The 24,889-nt window shown below is 43.5% G+C and overlaps 1 protein-coding gene across 27 annotated transcripts in view; it reads left to right on the top strand.

Annotated features, from left to right (window-relative positions):
• The window catches only part of CAMK2G (calcium/calmodulin dependent protein kinase II gamma), a 207,425-nt gene that overhangs the window by 135,970 nt on the left and 46,566 nt on the right, over positions 1–24,889 (top strand). For all 27 annotated transcript variants that reach the window (XM_042018636.1, XM_042018644.1, XM_042018651.1 and 24 more), the window contains 4 exons: positions 5,534–5,593; positions 20,749–20,803; positions 21,382–21,447; positions 24,262–24,334. In XM_042018636.1, the coding sequence (XP_041874570.1) occupies positions 5,534–5,593; positions 20,749–20,803; positions 21,382–21,447; positions 24,262–24,334 (254 nt within the window). The remainder of the gene's footprint in view (positions 1–5,533; positions 5,594–20,748; positions 20,804–21,381; positions 21,448–24,261; positions 24,335–24,889) is intronic.

The following is a 24,889-nucleotide window of genomic DNA, read 5'->3' on the forward strand; positions in this document are numbered from 1 at the left end:
GTGTACTAAATAAAGAGTGAGCTTTAGCCACAGGACCTCAGTATAGCTGCAGTTTGGTAAAGTAAGCCAGTAAATGTTGCAGTAAATGTAGTCCTTTGCACAGGGAACCATTTTGAAACAGTGCTGTGTTTCTAATGCTTGTTGAAGAAAGTATGTTAGAATTAAGTTTTTACACCTTGTTTTCTGGTAGGTGTGAAATTAATCACTTTCACTGATAAGTCTTGGTTTGATTTATGTCAGTAATTTTTTTGTTCAGTATTTCAATTAGTTTTTAATGCTGACTTCTACTTCCTCTTGCCAGAAGAGGGAATGACCTGAAATAGGGGTGGTTTTTCTCACATTTGTTCCTAGAGCAATAAATGTCAGTGTTCCTTGGGCAGGTGGAGGGTATGGGATTCACAAAGGGCACTTCTCTTTCAACCTCCCTGGCCATTGATCCTTCGTGGAGCTTGCGGCAAAGCTGTGGCTGGAGAGCGTGTTCACCTGGCAGCTCCCCATAGCTGAAACAGAACCCTCCTGTGCATCTCTTGGGAGCAGGAGTCAGTCAGGGCATCACAGCTCTGTCTGAAGTCAGGAGGATCTCGTGCTGTGCTGCCAGTGCAGGGTGGCAGTGTTGGCACCTGACACCTAACCAGCTCCTCCTGCTCTCTGGCTCGGGTTTGGCCCTCACCCCGCCTGCTTGGGACTGATCTCCTTTTTGGGTTTGTGTCATTCTTCAGGCTCTGCCTCTCACAAGCGTACCTCAGCTCCGTGCAGACAGGTCTCCCTGCACTTCCCTGGCAACCCCTTTTCCTCAAACAGCTTCCTAACAAGCTGATTAAGCACAGTGACCTTTTTCTTCATCTTTTTGTTGTTGTTGTTATGTAAATGTTCTCACTTGGCAGCTCTAGACTACTGGGATGTGTAGGTATCCTGTACCCTGTGTCTGAAAATGTTCTCCAGGTCTTGGGTACCCTTGGAGGAGAAAGACCTGGTGAGGAAAAACGTCCTGCAAAGCAGCCATGCATGTAGTGGCTAGAGTAGAAAACTGGGAACTATTTCCCTGGGGAAAAATGGATCCCAGAAATTTGGTCTCATGTTATTCATCCATCTCTGCCACTACATCGTTGGGATATCAGACTGAACTGGCCAGACAATAAAATTATTTTCTTAGCAAAGAGTAAGAAGTGTGCATCAGTATAAAACCAGTCATATTCCACACTCTGCTGGAGATGGCCAGGTGTTTGTGAAGTAAAGCTGTCTGCATTTTGGGTTTTATTTCTGTTGGGTACACCTTTCTTTAGCATCAAGTTATCCTGAGTATCTGCTGAAGTTTGATGTATTGTGGACAATCAGGACAAACTGTAATAGTTTTGGTCTGCTGTCTTCTGTACTCAGGCAGGGTTGTTGTTTTAACCTTCTCAGCTAGAGTTTCTTACAGCAGTGGGTTTACCAATTGTGCACAGCCATTTCTGTCCATCCATTGTGCATGAAGAGTCCTCCCCTAGTGAGCGGACTGCATGTTTGTATAAAATGGAGCAGTTTCATTTTTGTAGGTCCTTGACTGTTACAAGTGATGCTAACACAGTCATTCTTGTTTTCTATTTAAGTAAATCCCTGGCCAAATCAAAACCCATCCCAAAGAAATCCCAGTTCTCTTAAAAGGCATTTTCTCATCAGGTATGTTCTAAGGAAACCCAGCTGTAACATCACTAGAATGACAGGGCCATATTTACAGAGCAGTAATGTTAAAGATACTTGGGTTAAATGTAGGTTTACATCCTAAACAGAGATAAAAAAATCGTATCATATAAAGGACTGATAAATAGATACTCACACCTTAGTTTGTGTACCAAACATAAGTAAGTTTTCTCTTGTTTTTAAGTACCATCTTCTTAAGCATTTACGTTTTAAATTTAGCTGCAAAAGAGATACATAGAGTGCACTTTCCTGTCTTTGTAGATACTCATTGCTTCAGACTGCAGATAGAATAATTTTCCAAACAGCAAGATTTTTTTTTTTTTTTGGCTGGAAAACAGTAAATGAATATTAGATGAGTGTTTGTAATATCCTGTACTTAAGTTTTAAGCATCAGCTATTGTTCAGGGCTAGACAGCTCTGTAACATAGCAGGAAAAGAGCTTAATGAAATCCAATATTTGGAAGCAGGAGGTAGATGAATTCAGACTTGGAACAGCAGTGCCGAATTTTAACAGGAAGGATAGCTAACATTTGGAGTAATTTCTGTGGGTGTATGACTTTATTTATCACTTGAAATCCTGCATTTGAACCCTTATGTTATAAAGGATATACTTTGTTTTAGGCAAGTTATGGAAATTACTGGTTGAATTTCACGGTTTTGTGAAAGGTGGGAAATAGGCCCAATGTCCCAGGCCTAGAATGCTGTAAGGTAGGTCAGATGTGTTGTTGTGTTCCTGTTAGCTATGAGGTGTTCTTCCACTGTGCATTAAGAATGCACAAATGACTTGAAGAAATAAGTTTTATCTTTAGGGCAGAGGGAAGAGAAATTATTTCTTTGCAAGCTCTTGGTAAATAAGGGATCTTTTAATTGTTATTTTAATATAGTTAAGACTACTTTGCATTTTAAAGTTCAGAGAGACCCTGTATGAGAGAGGCATTAAAGCGAACTCATTCGCTGCTCTGCTGGACTCAAAAAGTTTTGGATGTTTTGTCTCCTACTGGGAATAACCTTTGTTAGACCAGAGTAAGGTAGAAAATTGAGATTCTGTTTTTATTCGTTATGCTTTTAGGTACCAGGTTGTTCCCCACAAGTACCAAATTGACTCTGGTGCTGATTTGATGAGAGTTAAATGTCTACACCATGCCAAAGACCACCAGATGATGAAGACCATTGGGGATGGGGTGGGGGAGCATTTATCAAGTCACTGGTTAGGCTGTGTCCTGATGCTGCCTGGAAGAGGACAGGTGATCCTGCAGGAATGGGAGCTGTGATCCTCTAGGACCTGCGGCAGGAAACCCGCCCAGCCTGACCTTTCACTGCTCTAAGTTGTGGTGGCTGACTACTGCGGGCTGGTGCTCCCGGGGCTGGAGTGTGCTTTTTCTCTGTGAGTTGTGCTTGAGTTGGCCTGTTTTGTTGTCCTGGAGACAGAAGAGTGTGGTATGCTTTCCCCCCAACCAGAAATAGTTTCCTGTACCTTGTGACTGGAGTGCTGTACTCCTCCTCTGGTCTCCGGCCAGGCTGTGTGGTGCTGGAGGGATGGGGTGTGGGGTGGTGACCTCTTGTCACAAGTTCTGGTGTGGCTGCTGCCCATGAACACTAGCTGCCCTGCCAGCTCCCCTCCCTCTGCACGATGGTGTAGGATTTCAGGGGAGCAATTGCTCTTGATTTACATCTCCCATGGCATTTTGATGGTTATGTCATTTTGTTTGAGCCTTGCTCGTGTCAGCTGTCTGTTCTGACTGTCAGGACTTGGTGGCTGAGTAGCACGTGGTGAGCTCTTGCCTCTTCTTCCCCCTTTGCTCAGCTGTTTTTGCTGTCTGCTTCTCTGTGTCCTTGTACTTGGGAACAGATTCTCAGCAAGTATAACTGTGCACAAGGGCAATGTGATCTGGGTGGATGAAGGATCCCCTTCTGCAGGAGTTCCAAGTAGAGCTGGGAGGGAAAGTGGGGAACTTGCAAGACCCAAGCATGCAAGCAGGCTGTGGATAGTTTATCTTAAACTGTTGTCCTGCTGTGAGAATCTGTCCTGCGTGCAAAGTGTGCAGCACTGTCTGTTACCTTGCAACTGTGTTTTGCAATACTTCATTTGTGAGATGTGCTGCTAAAAGGGAAGCCAAGACACCCCCACCCCTCTCTACCAATGCAGGTGAGAAAGTGCTTGCACTGCACCAAGGCCTCAGGAGCATGGAAGCTCTCCAGGCTTTCTTGCTGCCTGGTATTTTATTGGAGAGTGGTTCTGGCATAGAACTCTAAAATATATGCAACAACAACAATAATTTCCAGGACTGAAAAGGAAGGAGAGATGAAAGGAGTACTTTACCTTCCCCCATCCCTGAACAGTAGCAGATGAGGATGTAAGCACATCTCAGCCGTATAAAGTATTAACTGGGACATTTTCAATAGTTCAGCAGTGGAATCGTGCAATGCCCTGAGCTTCTATTCCCAGCCTGGGAGAGGAAAGTGTTCTGTGCTGTGATTTGGCTCAGTCTCTGTCTTCTGCTCATGGGGAAGAGAACAGTTGCCCAAAGCCTCCTTTTCAGAGAGAAGGGAAGATGATGCAGAGACCAAGGAGCTGAACAGGCAGTTTTCAGGCAGAGTAGTGCAGTGCGGCTTTGTTGAAGTGGGTCTCTAGTGGAGTTCCTATGAATCAAAGGGTGCTGCATTCTACCAGTGATCTGCTGAGTAGTCCAACCAGCCAAGGGTCCTGCTTACTCCTGTGGAGGTCTGTGTGTCACAGGGGTACAGAGTCACACCTGTGCTAGAGAGGAAATGTCAAGAGTGGGCAGGGACTGCTAATTCCTCTTGCTATGTTCTTTTGATGGGAACGGGGAGTCCAAGCACTGGAAGTTCTTACTTGTCTCGTTCTAGGCATCTGCATCCACAAAAGTCTAGACTTCAGCAGCTGCCAGGGCTGCCTAAAAGATTTTGTCTCCCTCAGTTCCTTTCAGTCAATCTGTGCTTGTCCAGTGTGAGCATTTCACAGGAGAAGATGGGGGTGTTGTAGTGTAAATTCAGGAGTCAACCATTGCTGTAGTGAAAAGTCTCAGTGGCTAAAAAGCCCCCTGCTTCTTGACTGAGAAAGGCAGAGTTGCTCCAACTCCTTCTCCTTTCTTTGAACTCGCACATGGGAAGAGAAACCATTTTTTACTCTCCTTGATATTTTTCTTTAATCCAGATGAATGTCGTGCATGAACTGATGTTGCCTTTGGGCTGGAATAAGCATACTTAGCATTTGGGCAGAACTTCTTGCCTGGAGATTTCTAAGTGCGTGATCAGCATTTCACCAGTGAGTCTGTCCATGGGTACTGAAGTATGGTTACCTTTACAGTTCACTGAAGCTGGCAGAGTTCCCTACTTCGTGTGATGGCTGTGCACTAGCAGGAACTGTATATTTCTCTGTCCTACTCTGCCCATCTTTCACAGTGTTTCTTTTGGAGTGGAAGCAGTTCCTTTTCCCATTTCATGTGTGTTATTTCTTCTGAGACTTTCCCTCCAACTCTCCAGCCTTGGAGAAGGGGTAACTCTCAGAAGGGATCTCACTGGAAGTGGCTTTGCATATTTGGGAAGCTGATGGAAGAGCTGTGCTTTTCATTCTGCAGCTACTCACTTTGAATCAAAGGATGTAATACCAGTTTAGTGCTGGCTCTGTAGTGGGAGCGGCAGTCCTTGTGCAGCCTCAGCTGCATAGCCCTCGCCTGAAATGCCTGTGAAGTTTTGGGAGACAGTTGTGTTCCAGCAGTTCCCAGCCTTCAGGATGTCTGCCGGGTCACTGTGTTCCTCTCCCTGTTGAATATGAACAAGAGCTTAATTCAGAGTTGTGGTGCTTAACACCTTGTTTCTTATTTTCTTTCAGATCACCAGAAACTGGAACGTGAAGCTCGAATTTGCCGACTTCTAAAGCATCCAAATATTGGTAAACTTCCTTGGGCTCAGAGGGATGGGGGTGAGACAGGAGTAGCAACGTGTCTCAGCTAGCACACTGTAAGAGAACAGATGTATTCTGAATGTTCACAACAGCTCATTGAAGTTGCCTGTTGAAATCACCTCAACAGTTTATCTCTCTGACAAATTCCGCATCCAGCCCTGTCCCATTCCTTAGCATCCTGACCCAGACGCTCACCTAAGAGTGCCGTGTTCCCGCCTGCTCACCCCTGCAGAGCTGTTCCTGCTCCTTGGGTGATGCATGACTCTTGTCTGCTCGTCTGACATTCTGCAGTAGGGGTGAGGTGTTGTGTTTGTCTTCCCCACATCCATCTTCTGTTTGTTCTCCTTGGCCCTTAGTGACATGTCAGTTTAAATGCTGTATTCAGAGATGTGCCCAAAATTGAAGGAGGGTGAGCTAATACTTCAGCTCTTCTCATTGCAGTGGCCACTTACTTTAAAAACAAGAGACCAAAACAAATTGCCCATATTTAAGGAAAAGACTACTGGAGTGAAGGGAATAGTTTGTCTAGAAATACACAAAGAACCAAAATTAGGAACTACATAAAAAACCCTACCTTATTTACTGAAATGTAGAGAGAGGGCATGGATTTTTATCTAGTTCCAAAGCACCATGGAAGCTTGGACCATTAATAATCCCCTTTTTAGCTTTTTTAAATAAATAAAGCCTCTAGGATCCTAGCTACAATCTGATTTGAGCTAATTTATTTAAGAAGACATTAAGAAATTCTAAACTGGCACTTTTAACCAAACCACAGTTAAATATCCATGGCTGGGAAGACTATGATGTATTACCTTGTCTTACTTTTGCATAACTCAGTCAGTGAAGAGAATACTTTAAGGGCACCTCTCTGGTCTCCTGACTTCTGGCTTTGTAGTCACTTATTCCTGTCCTGTGAAGGCCTGGAAGCGGAAAGGCCTTAGAGCATACCCCATGGACTGGCATTTGTACTCTAGTCCATACGTGACAAACAAGCAGTTTCCGCAAGCTCAGGACCTCACATAATGCAAAGTTCTTCAGCAGCATCTTTTAATCAGAAAGAGCTTTCTTGCATGTGAGTGTAGTTGTGGTGTAGGTATGGCTTGAGGAGAGGAGCAGGGGCCACCTTCTGCAGTAATTTGCACCGATGAATATATTAGCCAGTAAATTTATTGCTTGGCAGTATTCAAAATGACTGAAACTCTAGTTATAGCACTTCATTTGCGCTGTAAGACTTGCTATATTTAGTAGAGTAGGTTATGTCACTTTACATTTTGACCTTAACTTCACTTCCATCATCTCTCCTTTTTATAATTCCTTACATCTTTTCTTTCCAGACGTCTCACAGAGTAAATCTTATACACAAGAGGGAAACCACTCTTATAAGTAAACAGCATGGAAGAGAGAAATGTATTACATTCCCGGTTCTATTCTACAGTTGTAATGAGTGGGAGGGCTTGTCTCCTGTTCTATTGTGGTTTGGAAAAGACAGTTTTGGGGAATGTCAGGGGTCCTTGCATTTTTTACAGAGAATTTCTTGTCTTCCAAGAAAGAACAGTTTTTCTTTTAAGAAAAGGAACTAGTCATTGTAAATTCAATGAGTCCTTACAAATAAAAATAAGGGTATTAATTTTTATGCCTACAACACAGAATCAAAGTGTGTTGAATAAGACCTCAAGAAGTTATATGGTTCATTCAGCAGTCCTGTGAAAATCTTTTATACCTGGTTCCAGGCATGTTTGTACTTAAAAACCTTTTATTCTTTCACAGCCCCTGGTGGCAGTCTTTCAAATGTTTCATTTTTCTGTCAGTTAAACATTAAAAATATAATTTGCCTTTCTCTTAGCTTGTTGTTTCTAATTCTATCTGGAGTATCTGTGGAAAGTAGTTTTTCTTTCTTGTAACAATCTTTTACATATTTGAAGACTGTTATCATGTCTCTTTTTAGTCTTTTTCTTCAGACTAAACAAACCCAGTTCTTTCAATCTTTTCTCATATGTCATGTTTTCTAGACCTCCAGACTTTTTTTTTTTTCTTTCCCCCCTCCTCTTTCTCTGGACTCTCTCCAGTTGCTTCATATCTTTCTAGAAATGTGATGCCCAAAACTGGACATAAGATTCTGACTGAGGTCATGTCAGTGCCGTCCAGAGGAGAAAGAATTGCTTCACCTGTCCCACCAAAGATGTTTGTTTTGTACATCAACCTTTGAAGCTTTTCATTTTATTGTTGATGTATATTTGTTTTCTGACACATTATTGCTCCAGACTACTTTCTGCACAACTTCTGGCAAGCAAATAATTTTTCCATCTTGTATAGATGAGGATTCCTATTGAAGTGTGTATTACCTTTGTCTTTATTTAAAAAGACAGAAAGAAATCCTGTCTGTGGGTTCCCCCCTCCAGATTTGTCAAAACCATTTTGATTTATCTGCTGATAGTGTAGAAGGGTTACAGCTCCCACAGTAATGTGGCCTTTAATAACAATGCCATATATTGCATCGTGTAGATAACTAATAACACTGTTGAATACTGTTGGACTCCAGTCAAACTCCTGAAGATATCACTTGATACATCGTTTCTGTTTGACAGTGATCAATTTTGAGTAGTTTTTCAATGAGTTGTATACACTGTTGTCAGCTAGTTTTGAATACACATTTTTTCTTAATTGCTTGTGGAAAGAGCATGTAAGATGCTGTCAGAAGGCTTGCTGAAGTCCAGATGCTACATGCATTGCTGCTTCCGTGTTCCTTGGACTTGTTATGTTGTCATAGAAGGGAAACATGTTGTTCTAACATAGTGGTATTTTTTTCCTCGAAATGTGTATTAGCAGTTAGTAATCACCTAGTTACTGGCATTCCATGTTGTAAACTCTTCTGGGTGAGTACTTGGTGTGTTGCCTCAGTGTGAGCTATGTGAGTAACACTGCACAAACTATAAAGAATTCTGCAGATTTTGCATTTGCTTTCCATCTCAAGTTTTGTTATTACTGGTTTTGTTGCAAACTGTGTTGCAGCAAATCCCATTCTCCTACAGGGACCTGAGCCTGTAGCAAGTCTGGGGCAGAGGACCTAAAGTTAGGACTTTTTGAGGCAGGCTGCTTTTCTCTCTTGCCTGTACACAGGATATAAAACAAGCCTGTTGTTGAATTTGTGGTTCTTATGCTTTTACTGCAGGACAGTTGATTCTGGACTGCAACACACTGACCATAACACTGCTACTCTGATAAAATAAAGATTTCTCTAGATACAAAGTAATAGTGATATTTCCATTTGCCGTTGCTTTTTGTGAAATGACTGATTTCTGGGTTAACCTAACATGCGTTCATCAAATCTCAGCCCTAATTACAGGCTTTGGCTCTGTAGTTGGGTGTTTGGCTTGTCTTTAGATGCACATTATGGCCAAGGTAATCACAGTGGAGTAATCCTTCTAAAAGCTTGGTGTTGCAATATGGGGTTTTTTTGTCTGGACAAAAGAAAGTTGACTTGAGGCAATTTTCTTCTGATTTCTGACTCATGGTATGCATGATATGGAATGTGTCATTATAGCTGGTCGGACTTCAGTAGAGGGAGGACTTCTTTCCCTAAATTTTGATTTGTTCTTTTTCCTTCTGACAGCTTCTAGAGAGCTTTGTATTCTGGCCCAGAGAGCCATTTGCCAGCCATGATCATCAAATACAGCAGAATTGGACAGAGATCAATCAGTGATCTGTTCTTATCAAAAATGCACCCATTACTGAGGATATGGGTGTGTTAGAGGCAGAAGACAACATCATTAAAACCCCACTGTCCATAAGGAGATAAAGTGCTTGTGGAAGTTGGCAGGAGTCATGGCTCTGTGGGAAATCCCACTTCTAGAACAACTTAGTGTTACAGTGATTCACTTATGTATAGATCTTGTGACATTAGACATGGATGTATTTGTGAACATGTAGAAGAGAATGATACAGCTGTCTTTTCCCTTAATCCCCATTTTTCTAGAAAGAGGCAGATTTCTATATGAACACTCACAGCCCTGATCCTTCATTTGCAGAAGCTTTGCTGATTGTGCCACTGGAACTTGTGCAATTCCTAAGATCAGAGTTAAACTTAAATGTCTTGAATATCAACTCTTGCTACTGGAACAGCTCTTTTGGTCTTCTGCTTAGTTGAAAACTTCAGTTTAGTCAGTCTGTGAATTTGAAGTCATGTAGTTCATCCACTACAGAGACTGTCTTGTGAAAAATTCATGTTTTTCCCATGCTTCCTGCTACCCATCAAATGCTTAGAGCAGTGACAGAGCTGGGAACCCTAGAATCTTCCTGCAGGTTTGTTCAGTGAAGATATAAGTTCAGAAAAGTGTTGAACATGACCTTTTCTGTCTTAGGACTCCTAAAGCAGTAATGATGCAAAATTTGATGAAAATCATCATTCATAGTTTTGAAAACTCTTTTCTAGCATTCTTGTGTTCTTCTACAAAGGTAGTGTTGTGACTTGTTCAGTGTACAGAGCAGAAGTCTGCTGTGTGTGTGGATTTTGTCCACTGTGTTGTTAGGTGTTGCTCTTCTCCTAAATTTTCTTTGTTATGGCCATCTAAGTATGTGCCTCTTCTCTGGATTTGTCACCAGTTGATCTGTACTCTTTCTTAGATATTTTTAACCCAGCTGTACAAAAGTAGTTCTTGAATATCTTTTGTTCATAGCTGAAACTGAGCACTTCTGATTGGTCATTGTGTCCCAGCTCATAGCAGCCCATTGCTCTGAAGAACTGCATGCACTTAAGTCTAGAATAATAAAAATACGTATTTTAAGAGAGGTTGGTAGTAGCCCAATAGCCAGAGCCAAATTCTGTTTCTGATTTCTGCCTTTGTATCATCTGCTGAACAGCTTCAGAGTTAATTTCTTTGAGGGAATTTATAGCAGTGGTGAAATGCTGTCCTCAGCATCTATCAGAATTATTGCTTTTTCAGGTTTTTCCTACTTCAGACTTCTTCTCCAAAATACACTTGCACCTGAATTCTTTTTACTTTAAGTTCTATCCACTGGCTTTTGTCAGCATAAACCACAATTTTGGACATGTCCATATTTAAATTAAAGTGGGGAGAAAATGGTATAGAAATCTCCTGTGAATTAGAAGAATTTCTTTTGACCCAGTTGAGTTTTATTTCCTTTCACAAGTTGTCTGTCCTCCTAGTACCTCTGAGTTGTGGGAGTGATTTTGATGGATGTGTGTAAGAAAAGGGCTCCAGTGTGCCCTTAAATGATGGTTACAATTGAGGTGTGAAGTGGTGCAAAGACAGAAAGAAGGATGCTGTGCTTTTGTGTGCAGCCCAGCTGGAGAATCCCACCACGCTCATAATGAACCTATGTGGGAAACAGGGTGCATGTCTGCAGACTTAATACTGGATTTGTTGTCTTGATGGTATCAGCCACAACTTCAGGTTCACTCATTTCTCATTCTAAGATACTAGTTTTGATAACAAAGCCTTCAGTTTTTCCCCCCTGCTGCCATTCGGAATGTTTTCCTATCACCTTTCCCTTAACAAGAGATTTGAATTGCTTCCTTAGTGAACAAGAAAAAAACGTAGGCTGTGTTTTGCTGTAAACAGCAGATTTCCTTGTTTTCATTTGGCTGCAGGCATCCAGACTGCCTTTGCAATTGGGACAGAAAGGATGTGATGTGCAAAGAATAGTTAAAATGCTGGGGATTCTCCAGTGTTTTGGCCATGATTGCTGCCCTATGGATACTCAGTGGTTTCCAAGTGGGAGGCTCCCATGCATGGCCAGCTGTTTAAATCTGCTGCCCTGTGATTTCTATTGCTGGGACACTGCTTCTGGTGCAGAGGGGGGATGGTATGGGGAAGGTGGAGTAGGGGTAAAAGAGACCTTGTAGTAAGAGTTATGCTTTGGGACTTTCTCAGTTACGGAGCAGCTTTTCCTTGGAAGTGTCATGGGGCTGTCTGAGAGGACAGCAAGTTGCTGAGCTTCCTAAGAGGTCAAACAATAATATGCTTGGACTTATGCCTTTAACCTGCTCTCCTTCTACCTTGCCAAAAGAAAAAAACTCACCAACAAACACTCAAAAATCCCTCAAACAGACTATCAGCTGAAGTGAGTTCCTGCTAGAAAGTTTGAGCCTTTGAGCTGCAAGTTACTGTTTATTATTTCCAGTCTCGGCACTATTAGAGATTTAGGTGAGTGCCCGTGCATGTCTGCCTGATAGAATGCTCCCCAAAACCCCAGGCAGTCCACCTTTTCATTTCTCATTCTGGTTTTCACAGTTAATTCTTTCACTATTATTTACCTCTTCATGTTTTCTTCTTTTACTGCCGCCTCTTCCTATAGCTTTTCCTATAGTTTTAAGAGAAGCATTTCTCCATAATCCATCTCAATTTGGAAGTGGAGTAATAATAGCATTTTTTTCCTTGCCAGGGGATATATTTATTCTGTACGTCTCTCTTGTCTGTACTAGAGACATATTTGCATTATGTTATTCACCTATTTAGCTGTGAGATTTATCTGTATGCAAGCAATCCCTTAAAAAAATAAACGGTGGGATGAGGGCCAGATTCTCAGCACTCACAGGTACTGCAAAAATCAGAGGAGGACTCTGCTACTTCCTCCCTTCCCCCCCACAGTGAGGAATGGAAGGAGCCTCCTTTGGGTTCCCTCTGCCAGAGGCCTGATCGGAGCAGGGAGCGGCTGCGCGCTGGTGAAATCCTGCAGGGGACAGCCGCCCTTTGGAACAGAGCCTGTGTCTGAGCCAAGGGGTCATGGCTGTCCTGGGCAATGCGAGGCAGGAGTTGAGAACATCAGCTTCACACAGCAAGGTTTGGGGATGACAGGCAGAACACCTGCCTGCATGGATTCATCCCAGATGGCAGAAATGCCAAGATGCAGAGCATTGCATGAGAGATCTAAAATTTGTCGTGGCCACTATCTGTATTTTATTAATTTTAATAAAGTGGGTGTTCTCTGCATATTTTCTTTGAGACACCAGTGAAGTTGGCTTGTTATGATTTTGGGTGTTTTCAGAAAGAGCTCTCATATAATACTAGTGGCTATCAGAAGTACTTTGCTTATCTGCTATGTGGCTAATAGGAAATTATTAATAACAATTCTGGATGGTCATGATTGCACTGTTATCAGGAGAGCAGGAAATATTCCTGTGAATGCACTCTTTTGGCTCATCTAATGTTTAAGTAGGGCATTCTAAATGTTATGTATCATGTGCTGAACTTCAGCTTTTCAATACAGACATTATAAAATCAAAGGAAAAATAACATTTACTTGGCACTGAAATGTTTTTTAAAAATACTTTGTGGGATTTTTTTCTTTTTGCTTTTGCTTTTTACCTCTACAGAAAGACAAATTTTGTAACAGGAAAGGTACTGTTTTCCCTGCAGCTCCTTTCTAGGCTGTGAATTTCTGTGCATAAGGGAATTTCCCAACTGGGCACTGCCTTAGCCTCATGTTTTAGGGCTGCAGAGTTAAAAAGGTTAAAGTGAGAACAATGATGGGGGGGGCAGGAAACCCACCTCTGTGCTTGTGTGCCTTTTCATACTTCCTTAGCACTGTTCCTTGTCTTTGTTTGCAGAGCCTGCAGCAGCTTGGTTCTGTCTGAACCTGAGCAGAGTATTAACAAATCCTCCTTCTCTTCCATTTCCCAAAGCTTTGGAACTGCAGTTGGTGTGAAATGCTGTGGGTTCGGGAAGTTTACAGCAAGCTGGTATATGTCCAGCATACTGTGACCTTGGTGTGTCAGATTTGGGAGAGGAGGCAAGGAGAGCACGTTTCTGAGGGGCTGGTGAACAGCAGCCTGCTATGTCCTGTTAGCTAACTGTCCTGCTGCTGCTGGCTACTGCTCTGACAAAGCTGGTCATTAGCTGCTGGGACAGATGATTTCTAGTGGATTATTTGAATTACACAATTTAATGCTTTTTAATAGCAAATTTTTAATTAAAAGGAGAGTCCTTTTGGAAGCAGCCTGAGCAGCTGCAGCTGAATTCTGCGTGTTTAATGTAATTAGAGAAACAGCTGGGGTGGGAGCTGAGCACCCAGCTCACAGGCAGTCACAGGTTGGTGGTGGCTCCTCACAGGACAGACATCCTGAGTGATGTGAACCATGCAGGAAGCGTCCTGGCACACAGCCAGGCTTGGAGATGGTGGGACAGTTCCCGTCTTGGCTGCCCAGGCTGGTGAGCAGCTGGGGAAGCAGGGAGTGGGTGGGAGCCATCTGCGTCAGTTCACTTGTCACTCGTGCTGCTATGGACGGTAGTGCTCAGTTTGCAGTCTGTGGGGCCGTGTGTATTTGTATCTATAGTTTCAGCACCTCCTGGCACGTTGGATAATATCAGTGGAAGAGGACATCAGGTAGGTTTTACCCCCCAATTTTATTTTGCATCTTCTGGTATGCAGGGTCTCTTAAAATACACCCTTGCAGTATCTCTTACCATGTCCATTTCTCCGTGATCCAGGCAAATGTCTGATGTCTGGTTGAAAAGTGCTGAGAAGTGAAGCTGGGGTTGTTTCTAATGAGTGGCTGATGTTTAAATAACATGGTTCAGACTAGAAGATCCCAGAGCACTTTTGAGTTTGCACTACTAAGGCCGCATGGAAGAGTTCCTGTGTTGCAGTCACCGTGACCCAGGAGACAACCATAAACCTCTGTTGCCTTGTGTTGGCTCTGCTGCAGGTGCTGCGACACAGGCGACTTGAGAGCCCTAAATATTGCATAAACACAGCACTTGATGTGTGTTCGTGCAGAGGTAGTTGTCTGATACTGTCCTTTATGGGTCCATAATATCGAAATGCTTTACAATTAGGAGCACCAGTGAACCTAGATTTAACAGACAAGATTACCTGTAGCTTGAACACTGTCCCTAAGGACAGGCAAAGACTGCTGGTGTGTAGGAGCAAGCCTATTTCAGCCCATGTTACCTTTTCCTAAGCAGAGATGAGTGATTGCCACATGAAGATACTGGGAATTGTCCTATGAAATTCTGCTTCTGTGCTTGCTTTTTGTTGTGACTTTGGAAACTTCTTTGCTCTAAGATATTTACTTGCAGCAAGTTGCCAGAAGTCACCCTGTGTTAACATGCCTGCCCCAACCAAGGGCGAAGCCCCTGTGCAGCCCTGCTCCACTGTTTTCTGTGGATATGGGATACAGGGAATGTTCATCCTGGGGCTTATGTGGCAGGTACAAATGCTCCTGGCCTGTTGTGCTTGACATAAGAGTAGAAAGATAATAATATTCAGCACACTGGACAGAGTGAAAGGGAGATGTGGGTCAAAGCTAGGCTAGGCATATTCTGTGTTTGTGACCCTAGTACCAATTAGCCTTTTAGGATATGACCTTTTAAAGATGAGATGCTTGTTGCTTTTCAATGTCTAATGTTCTTGTAGTTCGGCTGGGTTTTTATAAAATTTGAAAGATCTTTTCTGATTTCTTCATGATTCACTTCAACTTTTGCATTCACAGAGCCTTGCTTTGCGTGACTCAGCAGCGATTTGCATTGGTTGTTAGGCTGGTGCAGTTTGTTATGAAGGAGATTTTCCTCTTATGTTCTGTTGGTTCGTATCACACTCAGGCATCATAGAGCTGTGCCTGTCTATACAGGGTCACTTTGTTCAGGCATGGAATGCAAACCATATGACATAACTGTTACTGCATTGCTGTTTTTCACTAAAATGCCTAATTTTCTCTAGTTAATATAATAGCTTATTAGTATTATTTCTTTCTAAAATAAAAAATGTAAGTGCACAAGGATTTTGAAACACTTTGAAGTAGCAGCTTGAAGTTCTGTTCTTGAGGCAAGATTTCCATTGAGACTCTGAAGACAGCAGGCAGGGGAAAGTAATATTCACAGCAGATGTTCTTAGAAAGTGCTTGAACTCCTGGTACACAGCTGCTGTTAGGTTCAGTAACCACAGCAAGTCCCCTTGAGCCACTCAGTGCGGTCTCAGGCTCTTTGCAAATGCTCTCGATTGCGTTAGGGCCTCGGACCTGACACACACATCCGCACAAGACGGAAAAAAACGTGCCTAACTTGCATCAGGCTGTGCTGAAGATGTGAGTTTCTGGGGAAAGGGAGCCATTTGGTATTGCTGTTTTTCTGTTGTTAGTTTCTTTTCCAAAAGGCCAGCTTTGTGGGAGATGCTTCCTGAACAGGTAAAATCAGTTTACATAGGATAAGGCTGGAGAGGAGACTGAGGGAAGAGAAGGATGCTTAAACCAGTTAGCTAGGCTGTGTCTTGTGATGCCTCACAGTTCTTTAACAGTGCAGTTACATGTGTGCATTTAAAATCGGAGGGACAGTTTTGAGTAGCAGACTCTCATCACCCTTGGTGGAGTACCACTGCAGTACCAGATTCAGGAGATACATTAAAAAAAGGGGTTTTTTGTGAGTTGCTGAAAACATTTCATCAAGATGCTGTACTGAAACCACTGCTTATTCCTCCCAGAATCTATGTGCTTCTTGGAGATATCATCCAAGTGGTGATGCACACTTTCTGCTGACTGAGCAGCTGGTTTTGTTGGAAAGGTTTCTACCTACCAGTCTGTAATTGATGCTGCTCCTTTGGACAGCATTTATTCTGGCAGTGCTCACCTAGTGCTCTGGGGATTTTTAGGTATTATTTCAAAAGTTACCTGTAAGCCTTGTCAGTCTTACAAAATTAGATGTGCTTGTGAACTCTACAAAACCTCTTTTTTGTGTGTGTGGATGGCACCTTTTTTTTTCCCCCTGAATAAAACTGTGTGAAGTCTTTCACCATATTCTGTAATTGATTTAGTGCCTTGTTGTCTGACTTGCTTCTGTTTTCTTTCTTACACCCCTCTCTGTTCTTGTGAACCTAACCATTGTAGTACATGCTCTTTCATCCATCAGAGATCTTTGAATGGGAAAAGTCATCAGGTGAATCCAGCTGTGAGTGGTGTTGGCAGGGTCTAATTTCCTACATCTATAAGAATCCCTGTGTTAAGAGTGTTTGGCTACAAAGGAAATATGGTTTGAATTGCTGCTTCCAGGTAACAGAATCACCTAATAGAAATAATCCACCTCATCTTCTGGTGAATAGAGTGAGATAAGCTTTCTTGGCAAATACTGGTCTCTTTTTAGTGTGGTTGTGTTTTGGAAGACACTGTGTTACTGTTGTGCAACTTCTCTCTTGCTAGAACTTGAGACTCTTTTTGTGATGTGTGCATTTGTCTAGCCTGCCGTGCTAGACACATGCATCACTGGTCCCCTGATGAGAAAAAAAAAAAAAGAATGCCATAATATTTTTGAAGGAAAGTTTAACTGGATGAATACTTTTGTTTTTATTTCTCTGTTTTTCTTATTATGGATAATCAGGTTTTGGGAGGACTTTGCCCTCCAGTGTCTCCATATAATTATATTTTTCACTCTCTCGTGTCAACAGCTTACTTAGATATGAGCAGCTTTTGTAGGCTGTGCTCAACTGCTGTGTTAAAGCTGAACTTGTGGTAGTAATGGAGCTGTTAGACAGTGTGTCAGGACCAGCAGCCTGTGGAAGAAATGAGATCCTCTTTTCATGGGAAGATGTTTGAAACAGTGGACAGCACAGTACTTGAGTTTTGCTCTTAGAACTTGCCATTCAGGAACCTGTGTTCTGCCTTCAGGTGGAGGACACTTGCACAGGTTATCTTTAAGCAGAGAGGGCTCTATATTGTCCGGACAGTGGAGGTATCAGATGGTTTCTGATGTTAGTGTATCTTCATAGTGAATATTCACACAATGTGGATCATATTTGTGAACCAAAGTGGAGAGGAGGCACAGAAACTTTTAAAATGTTTTTTGTTATTCAGTTACTTCTGAATATATGCCATTTCATGGACCAGTTGAACAGTTTTGCAAAAGGTAGGTCATGTTTTTAAGCTAATCATCCCTGGTAGTTAGCACTGTAGTAGAAAGCAGGGTATTTTAACGTTGCATGTCAGCAGAGTGAACCATGGCCTCAGAGCTGTCCATTGCAGTCTCCTTACTGGTCAGGAAAGCTCTTGTGGCTCTGCAGGAGGGTAGGTAAACAAAACTTTAGGGTGAAAGGACACTAGTTTTATTTCTGTTCTGCTACTGAAGATTGTTTTTTTTCTTTGCACTGGTATGATATTAGGGCTGGAATTGAGGGTCACAAGAGTTTTGGTATATTCAGACTTTTTTTGGTCCTTTTTGACTTCCCTCATTGCTGTCATCCTCCACATGTAAAGCTTAATATTCTGAGCTGTCACTAATTATTCATGCGCAAGGTGCTGGTGCCCGGTGTAATTTTTCCTACAGCTTTTCTAGATTTTGCTGTTCTGCCATTACTCCCTGAGCTTTGTTACCTCAGCAGATTAAATCCTGGGCAGATTTTGTTCTAGCATCATTCTAGGTTGTTGTGAGGAGGCAGTTCCCTTGTTAAGTTAATGACCTGTGTCCTGCCTTCAAGGCCTTCTTTTGCTGTGCAGCCCTAGGGTGGTGCACAACGTCAGTATTTATGAACTGTCTCTGTCCTCCTGTCATGGTTCCTCACCTAAGGACGCAAGTAGTGTTTTACTGTCCTTGAAGGCTCTTTTTGCTGCCTCTGCCAGTCTCTGCCAGCTGAATTGCTACTTCCTTCCCTTTTCATAATGTAGCTGACAAAATTGCTTTTCTCGGGACAAAGAAATAGCACCAATCAGCTCATTTGTGGTTTATTTTCTGATGTAATTTGCTGCCCGAATCTTTGCGCCAAAGTTTATCGTTCACTGTTTCTCACTTCTACCTGCAGACATGTTTGCTGTTCCTTTTTCATGGCCACTGTTCTCAATGTGCTGGTGGCTGTACTCCTCCTCCATCATGATCTCGTTCATGCCTCTCTCCTCTGTGCTTGGTGTTTCTTGCAATGCTTTGGTGACCTTTCAGGTACCAGAGGAAGGAGGATGCTTTTTCATGCCCACCGAGCATCACCAAACATGACCTTGTTAGTACATTCAGCTTTCCTTGAAGTTTCTCCATCTGTTCATAAGGTCTCTTCACAGGCTTTTGCCTGTGTTCTGGGCTTCAGCTCTTGTTGATGTGCTTTTGTCCTGCTTTCACCTCAAACAGCCTTCACTGGAGTGAAAACTGCCCTGCCCTGGAAATCCAAGTGTCTTTTTCAGCTGCTTTCCATCTTGTTTCCAGGCTTGAATGGAAATCTTCTCTCCTAGGAAATACCTTTCTTCTCACTTGTATTTTCGTAATGCCACCTCTGCTGGTTTCTGCCAAATGCTCAGGAGGCAAGTTTTCTTGTAAACACAATTTTGTATTGCAATAAAGTTATTACAAACCCAACTAAAACTGCTTACTTGGAAGAATTTTTTGTTTGCAGCAAGTGATTTATGGAACATAGTTTGTCAGGGTGGTGTCTCTGTTCTCACGCATTAGGAACAGCATGTTGCACCTGAATGCTGTACCGGCTTGTTCACAGCATTTTGCTGGATGGAGTGTTCCTCCCAAACCCCTGCAGTTGGATATGTAGTAGAAATGCTAAGGAGGGGAAACTGGCCAAGGGACCAGAGAGCTTGTAGATAAAGGGAGGAAAAGTATGGGAATCAACAGGCAAAAAGAACAAGGAAAGAATTAAATCCTTTGAGGAAGGGTACTGGCAGTGGTCTCTGCACATCTGTGCTACTCTCTCTTTCAAGTTTGAGTGCATTTGTGTGCATGTGGAAGGGTGCCTTAACAAAGGAGAGTTGCAAGGAGGAGTAGAGAAGAGCACTGACAACCTGTGCAAAAACTGTTCCATATGTGCCAAGTGCTAGTTTGAAACATTCACAGGACAGTGATGGTAGCTGACGTCATGCACTGATAAGAGGTGCAAAGTGACTTCTTGATACTGACAGAGAAAATCATGATGCTGGGAAAATCAAGACAGGTCACCTGTATTTTATGTGGAATGGAAGATAGGGAAGGGAGGCAAAGGGACCATTGAAGTGACAGAGCAGGATAATGAGATTTTTCTTGTAACAATGAGAACGGTCAATGTTACTTTGGTCAATACTCAATTACAAGGTATTAAAGTGACTGAGACCCAGTCTTGTCTCAACTAGTTACTTTAGTTGGGTGAATCAATAGGGAAAGACTAGAGATGGTCATGTGAAGAAGACATCTTGTTCTAGTCAGGATGTGAAGGTTTAGGAATTGAGTCAAAGAGAATTGCTATCTTGCGACTGACTGGCAGGGAAAAGAGTGAAGTTCTGCAGCAGGGGAGAAAAGCAAAAAGTAGGGTTTACATAGCAATATGAAGTTTCTCCTCTTGGATTACAATAGTGCCTAGGTATCCAAGAATGGTCAAAGAAATTGAGATTTTGATTCAGACAGAAGAAAATGGCACCGTGCTGAATGCATAGGTGCAGTAGTCATTGCCTGTGTGTAACATGGGGAAAGGAGAACAGAACCTCAGAGATCCCAAAATATCAGGGGAAGGTGACCCATCATGGGCCTGGGACATGGAAAGGTAAAAGATGAATGTTAATTTAGGCAATAGGAGCATTATTAAGGGGGGCTAGGTAAGGAAGCTGGAGGTGGATGAAATTTTGAGAAGTGGTATATGATCAGATATGTCTTTGGAAACAAGCAGGTCATAAAAATGAGACAAGAAGCTGGTTCTAAATTTTGGGTAAGGATTTGCAGTGTAAGTCAGAATGAAGTGAGGAAAAAAGAAGTAACAGAAGAGAGCATCATTGAGCCTTACAGATAAAAGGCAGAAAGAAGACCAATGGTACTGACATGCAGGTAGGGTCAGAAGTCAGTTTATGGCCTGGGGGCTTGTTTTGGGACTTGGAAAAGGGTTTGTTTTAGGAAATAAGAATGGGTGGGGAGAGATGCCAAAATATGAGCATGTAGGAAAAAGTTGGCAGATGTGAAAGCAGAGTACTGAAACACTAGAGAGGAAGAATGAACAGGACGTCAAAGATACTCAGAGCTTGTTTTGACGCTGCAGAGGGGTGAATGTATGTGAAGGACACCCATCTGTTCCTTTGAGATAACGGAAGGAAATAGGTCACTAAGGGAGCACACAGAGTGAAGGGCATGGGGAATTAATAAACTCAGTGGGTTGAGGGACAACTTGGTTGTGTGCATGAGTTTGATTTGTGAAGTGTCGTATTTGCTACATGCTCTGTAAATCTCTGTTTCTTGATTATGTTTTTGCAGTGCGACTCCATGACAGTATTTCAGAAGAAGGTTTCCATTACCTCGTCTTTGATCTGTAAGTGTCTCTCTCTGATGCTTCACCAGTGATGCAGGCACATTGATGGCTGACTAAGAGTGGAATAAAAAGCACCTGCATTAGTATAATTCTCCCTTTCTTCTTTGAGACCTGTAAATACCCCTGGCCTATTTGACAAAAATCCATTGACTGTGTGGTGGGGACAGACCAGGAAGGCTCCTGGCACCAGGTGTAAGTGTGGGATGACAAAGAATGTCTGTCCTGTGTATGGAGACTGTTTGATTTTTGTTTCTGAGGCAGCCCAATGGGGGTCAGAGGAGGGGTGTCCTTCCTAAACTCAGCATACACTAAGCTCAGCAAAGGTGTATGGGCAATGCGTGCACAGTGTGTCAACAGTGTCCTGTACAGTGCTGGTGAAAAGGCAGTGCAAGGGGTCAGTCACATGGATATGGCAGTGCTGGTGCCATAGTGGTGGAGAACCATCCTGGTTCCCCTGTAACACAGTTTCCCATGCGGGCTGCGGCAAAGGGCCCAGGTGGGTGGCCATATATATCCTGTGCAGCCTTGAACTGCACAAGCATGGGCTCTGTAACATCCTTTGTTCTTTTGCACTCCAGGGTTACTGGTGGGGAGCTCTTTGAGGATATTGTTGCTAGAGAATACTACAGTGAAGCAGACGCCAGGTAAGACTGTTTCCAGACCCTTCCATGTGTGTTCCATGTACACATACAAGTGGAATGAGTTTTCTGACTGCTGGTCTGTGTGTGACTTTGTTCTAACACTCTTGCTCCTTGTCTGGATAAAACACATCCTCTTTCTGCTATTAGCATGAACTTATTGTCACCAGACAGCCTGACTCAGCACAGCTCTAGCCCTTGCCCACTTGCAGACGTTGCTGTCTCTGCCACTTGCAGATGCTGTGCTCTTTGCTGGGAGAGCCACTGCTAGCAGCTTTGTCTATTTGGTCTTTGTGGTGGGTGGTTGACAGTGTGTCCTTACTGAGCAAACATAAAGGAGAGCTGTGAGAGTGCTGCCTGCTTGGCCTTCTTCTTCTAGCAGGGTTTCCAGTGATGTGCCACTGCTGTTGGGCAGACCCATTCAATTTGCCTGTGTCTGGGTAATGGTTTACAGGGCAGTGAGGAGAGGAGACTTTGAAAGCTGTGTTCCTGTGGAAGCCCTCTCTGACTGTCAGCTGGTCGGTGCAGTGACAAAAGGCACAATATGAGAGAGCAACCTTCATATTTTAATGTTAAAAAGCTTTAGAGTTATGCCCTTCTGTTCCTGAATGTCTCCCCTCTCCCCCACGGGTGAGCTTCCTGAAGTGGCATGTGCTTGTTCCTGTTTATACAGAGTGGGTGCTATGTGCAGCAGTAGCTGAGGGTGTTGTCTGACCCATCCATCTGCTGGACATGCAGCATCTGAAATCAAAGCCGGGATTAGGCCACTCCTGTTCTGCTTTTGTGTGGCCTGGGCGTGGCCCAGTGGTGACATTTCACCCTGCTTATTCTGCAGTCATGTTCTTATCCCATACTAACCCTTGCTGAAGCAGGAATTAGGGGAGCCATGAGAAGACAGGAGTAAGAAGGAAGTAGTGGGTACTGTGGCAGGTTGAGTTTGGTAGGCAGTACTATGAGGAAGCTGCTACTGAGTGCAAGGAAGGAAAGAGAGCATGACCTGGCGTGTTAGTGTAGGTACTGCTGATGGAGTCTGCAGGCACTTATTTGCTTTCCCCGTGGTTCACTTACAGCCTCTGTCTTCTGGGCATTGCAGACTTTCAAATGAGGCACTGCCCTGCGTGCTCTGCCAGGAGCCGTCTGGTGATTGGGAAGGCCAGTGAACTCACCAGCTCTGCTGGAGCTCCTGGCAGAGAGGTCTGAGAACCCCGTATATGTTTTCACTGGGGTGTAGAGATCTTGTAGGCACAGCATCTCAGATGGATACACAGTCAATCATGCCACTCTGCCTTGAAGTTGGGAAGTTTTGAGGTTATCAATCATAATTCTTCCCCTGTTCCTCTTGCCAGTGCCTGTTCCCTGAAGTGCTCAAGAGCTGTCAGTGACTGACACTGCTTAGGAAAATTATGGCAGGGTTAGGGGAAAAGGAGGACTGTCTGTTGCTCTGTTAGCCCTCCTTAGGGTGCTCAGCCCTCTGACTGTCAGCTGGTCAGGTCCCCAAGTGCCCACAAGATGACAGAATGAAACTCCTCCCTTTCTCTCCCCATGCTGTGCTGAATTCCAGAGCAGTCTGAGGGAGTGAGGTCCGTGCCAATCCGCCGTGTTTGGCTCGCCTGGGGCACCTCACACTTTTGCCATTTTTGGCCAGAAAATCTCTCTCGCTCAGACTCAGCTCTGTTCTAATTATACATTTTTGTTTTGGGAGCAGGGAGATTTTCATGGATTCCGATCCTGAGGATCATACTGCCAGCTCCAGAGGGGTGGGGGTAGCAAATACACAGTGCTGCACCTCCTCTCCTCTTCTTCTCCTCACCCTCTTCCCATCTTTTCCTGTAGCCTTTTTTCCTTCCCTCAAATATTTCACTGATTTCAAATTTGTTCCTCTTAGATTTGTAGAAGTCAGTGAAGTGTCTGAGAGGTTCTGCAGTTAGGACATAGACCTCTCTGAGTTGTCCACATCTGCATGCTTACTGCCCAGCCATAGTTGTCAAAATCCCTATTCCGTTCCACATTCACCCTTGGGAGCTGAGTAAATGTTTAGTGGAAGAGATGGTTCCAACCTGGAATCTCACCCATGGGCGGGTTGTGCTGTCATTATGCAACAGGTGTAAATAACATCTTGGTTTTATCCCTGTGGTTTACAGCAGTGAGAATGGCAGGGACAGGGTTTTCTGTGAGCTGGGGGAGTGCAGCACGCTGCACTTAACGGAATGAGTCTGCTTTTCAGATTACTAACCCCTTAAGTGGGATCTGTACTTAAAAGGCACCCAGCAAGCGGGCGTGTGTGCACATTGTGTATATAAAGTGCTTGAGATGCTGGTCTGAAAGCTTTGCAAACTGGCAGGCGCCCAGGCGTCGTCATCCTGAATTTGCTGGGGGAGGCTGCTGCTCTCCCAAAGTTTATTCTTTGCTCAGGACTAGCCCAGTGGAATGTTTCCTGGAGCAATTTGGTCTTGCTTGCACAATTTCAGCTGCTGTTTGAAGATACTAGGATGCCTTGGCTGTTCTGTGTGGGGTGGGCACTGTTGGCTGAAGGAACAAGTGAGAGGCTTAGTGTGATGGGAAGAGAAGGAAGGAAATGATGGGAGGTAGGAGAGAGGCTTTGGGGTTGTGCTACAGAAAGGATGTTTGGTATCCTGTTGCTGGGAGGGCTGGGGTTGTTCAGCTGAGCTGTGGCATCCAGTGGTCATGATGAAGAGATTCAGCATGGGATCTTGAATGCCCCCTAGTACAAATATAAAAGTTAGGGAAATAGTTCTGGGATGAGACAAGATGTTAAATGTGTGTGCATAACTTTGTGTGTCTCTCCCTTTTATCTTGCAGCCACTGTATTCATCAGATACTGGAGAGTGTGAATCACATTCACCAGCATGATATCGTGCACAGGGACTTGAAGGTAATGTTTCCTCTGTGCTGTAGTCTGAGGAGAGCAGCCAGGGGATCACTGGAAGAGGCAAGACAGGAATATTGTGTTGTCAGCTGGCAGGGGTTTTTGTGTGGGGTTTTTTTTTTGATTTGGGTTTGTTGGTTTTTTTTCACTTGAACTGGGTTCAGGGGTTCCTGAAGCACGAAGTCGATTCTTCAGAGTTTTCTAGAGGGTGTGCTGAGCTCCCAAGGAAGTTTTCAGTCTTTGTGAACCTTGCCAACTTTCAGCCTCTCTGAGGCAGCTCCAGGATGGAGTAGTTGTGAATCTTGGAGTGAAGTATGCTTCCAGAGAAACTTGGGTAGGATTCATTATAACGAAGGACACTTTCTAGTTTGTGATTGAAGAGATCTCTAGAGACCTGGAGCAATCTTTGTTCAATCTGCCAGGATGAGTTTGTCTGCACAGAGCATGTGTATTTTTATTCTGCAGTGTTGCCAAACACATGCCACTGCGCTAGGGCAGAGATGTTCAACAAGAATTTTTTGTGTCATTTCTTTCTTCTCTCATCAGTAGAAGCACTTTTAA

The sequence above is a fragment of the Corvus kubaryi genome, unplaced genomic scaffold (assembly GCF_017639235.1).
Source record: "Corvus kubaryi isolate FWS band 111438036 unplaced genomic scaffold, C.kubaryi_AGA036_p1.0 138, whole genome shotgun sequence".
Lineage (NCBI taxonomy): Eukaryota > Metazoa > Chordata > Aves > Passeriformes > Corvidae > Corvus > Corvus kubaryi.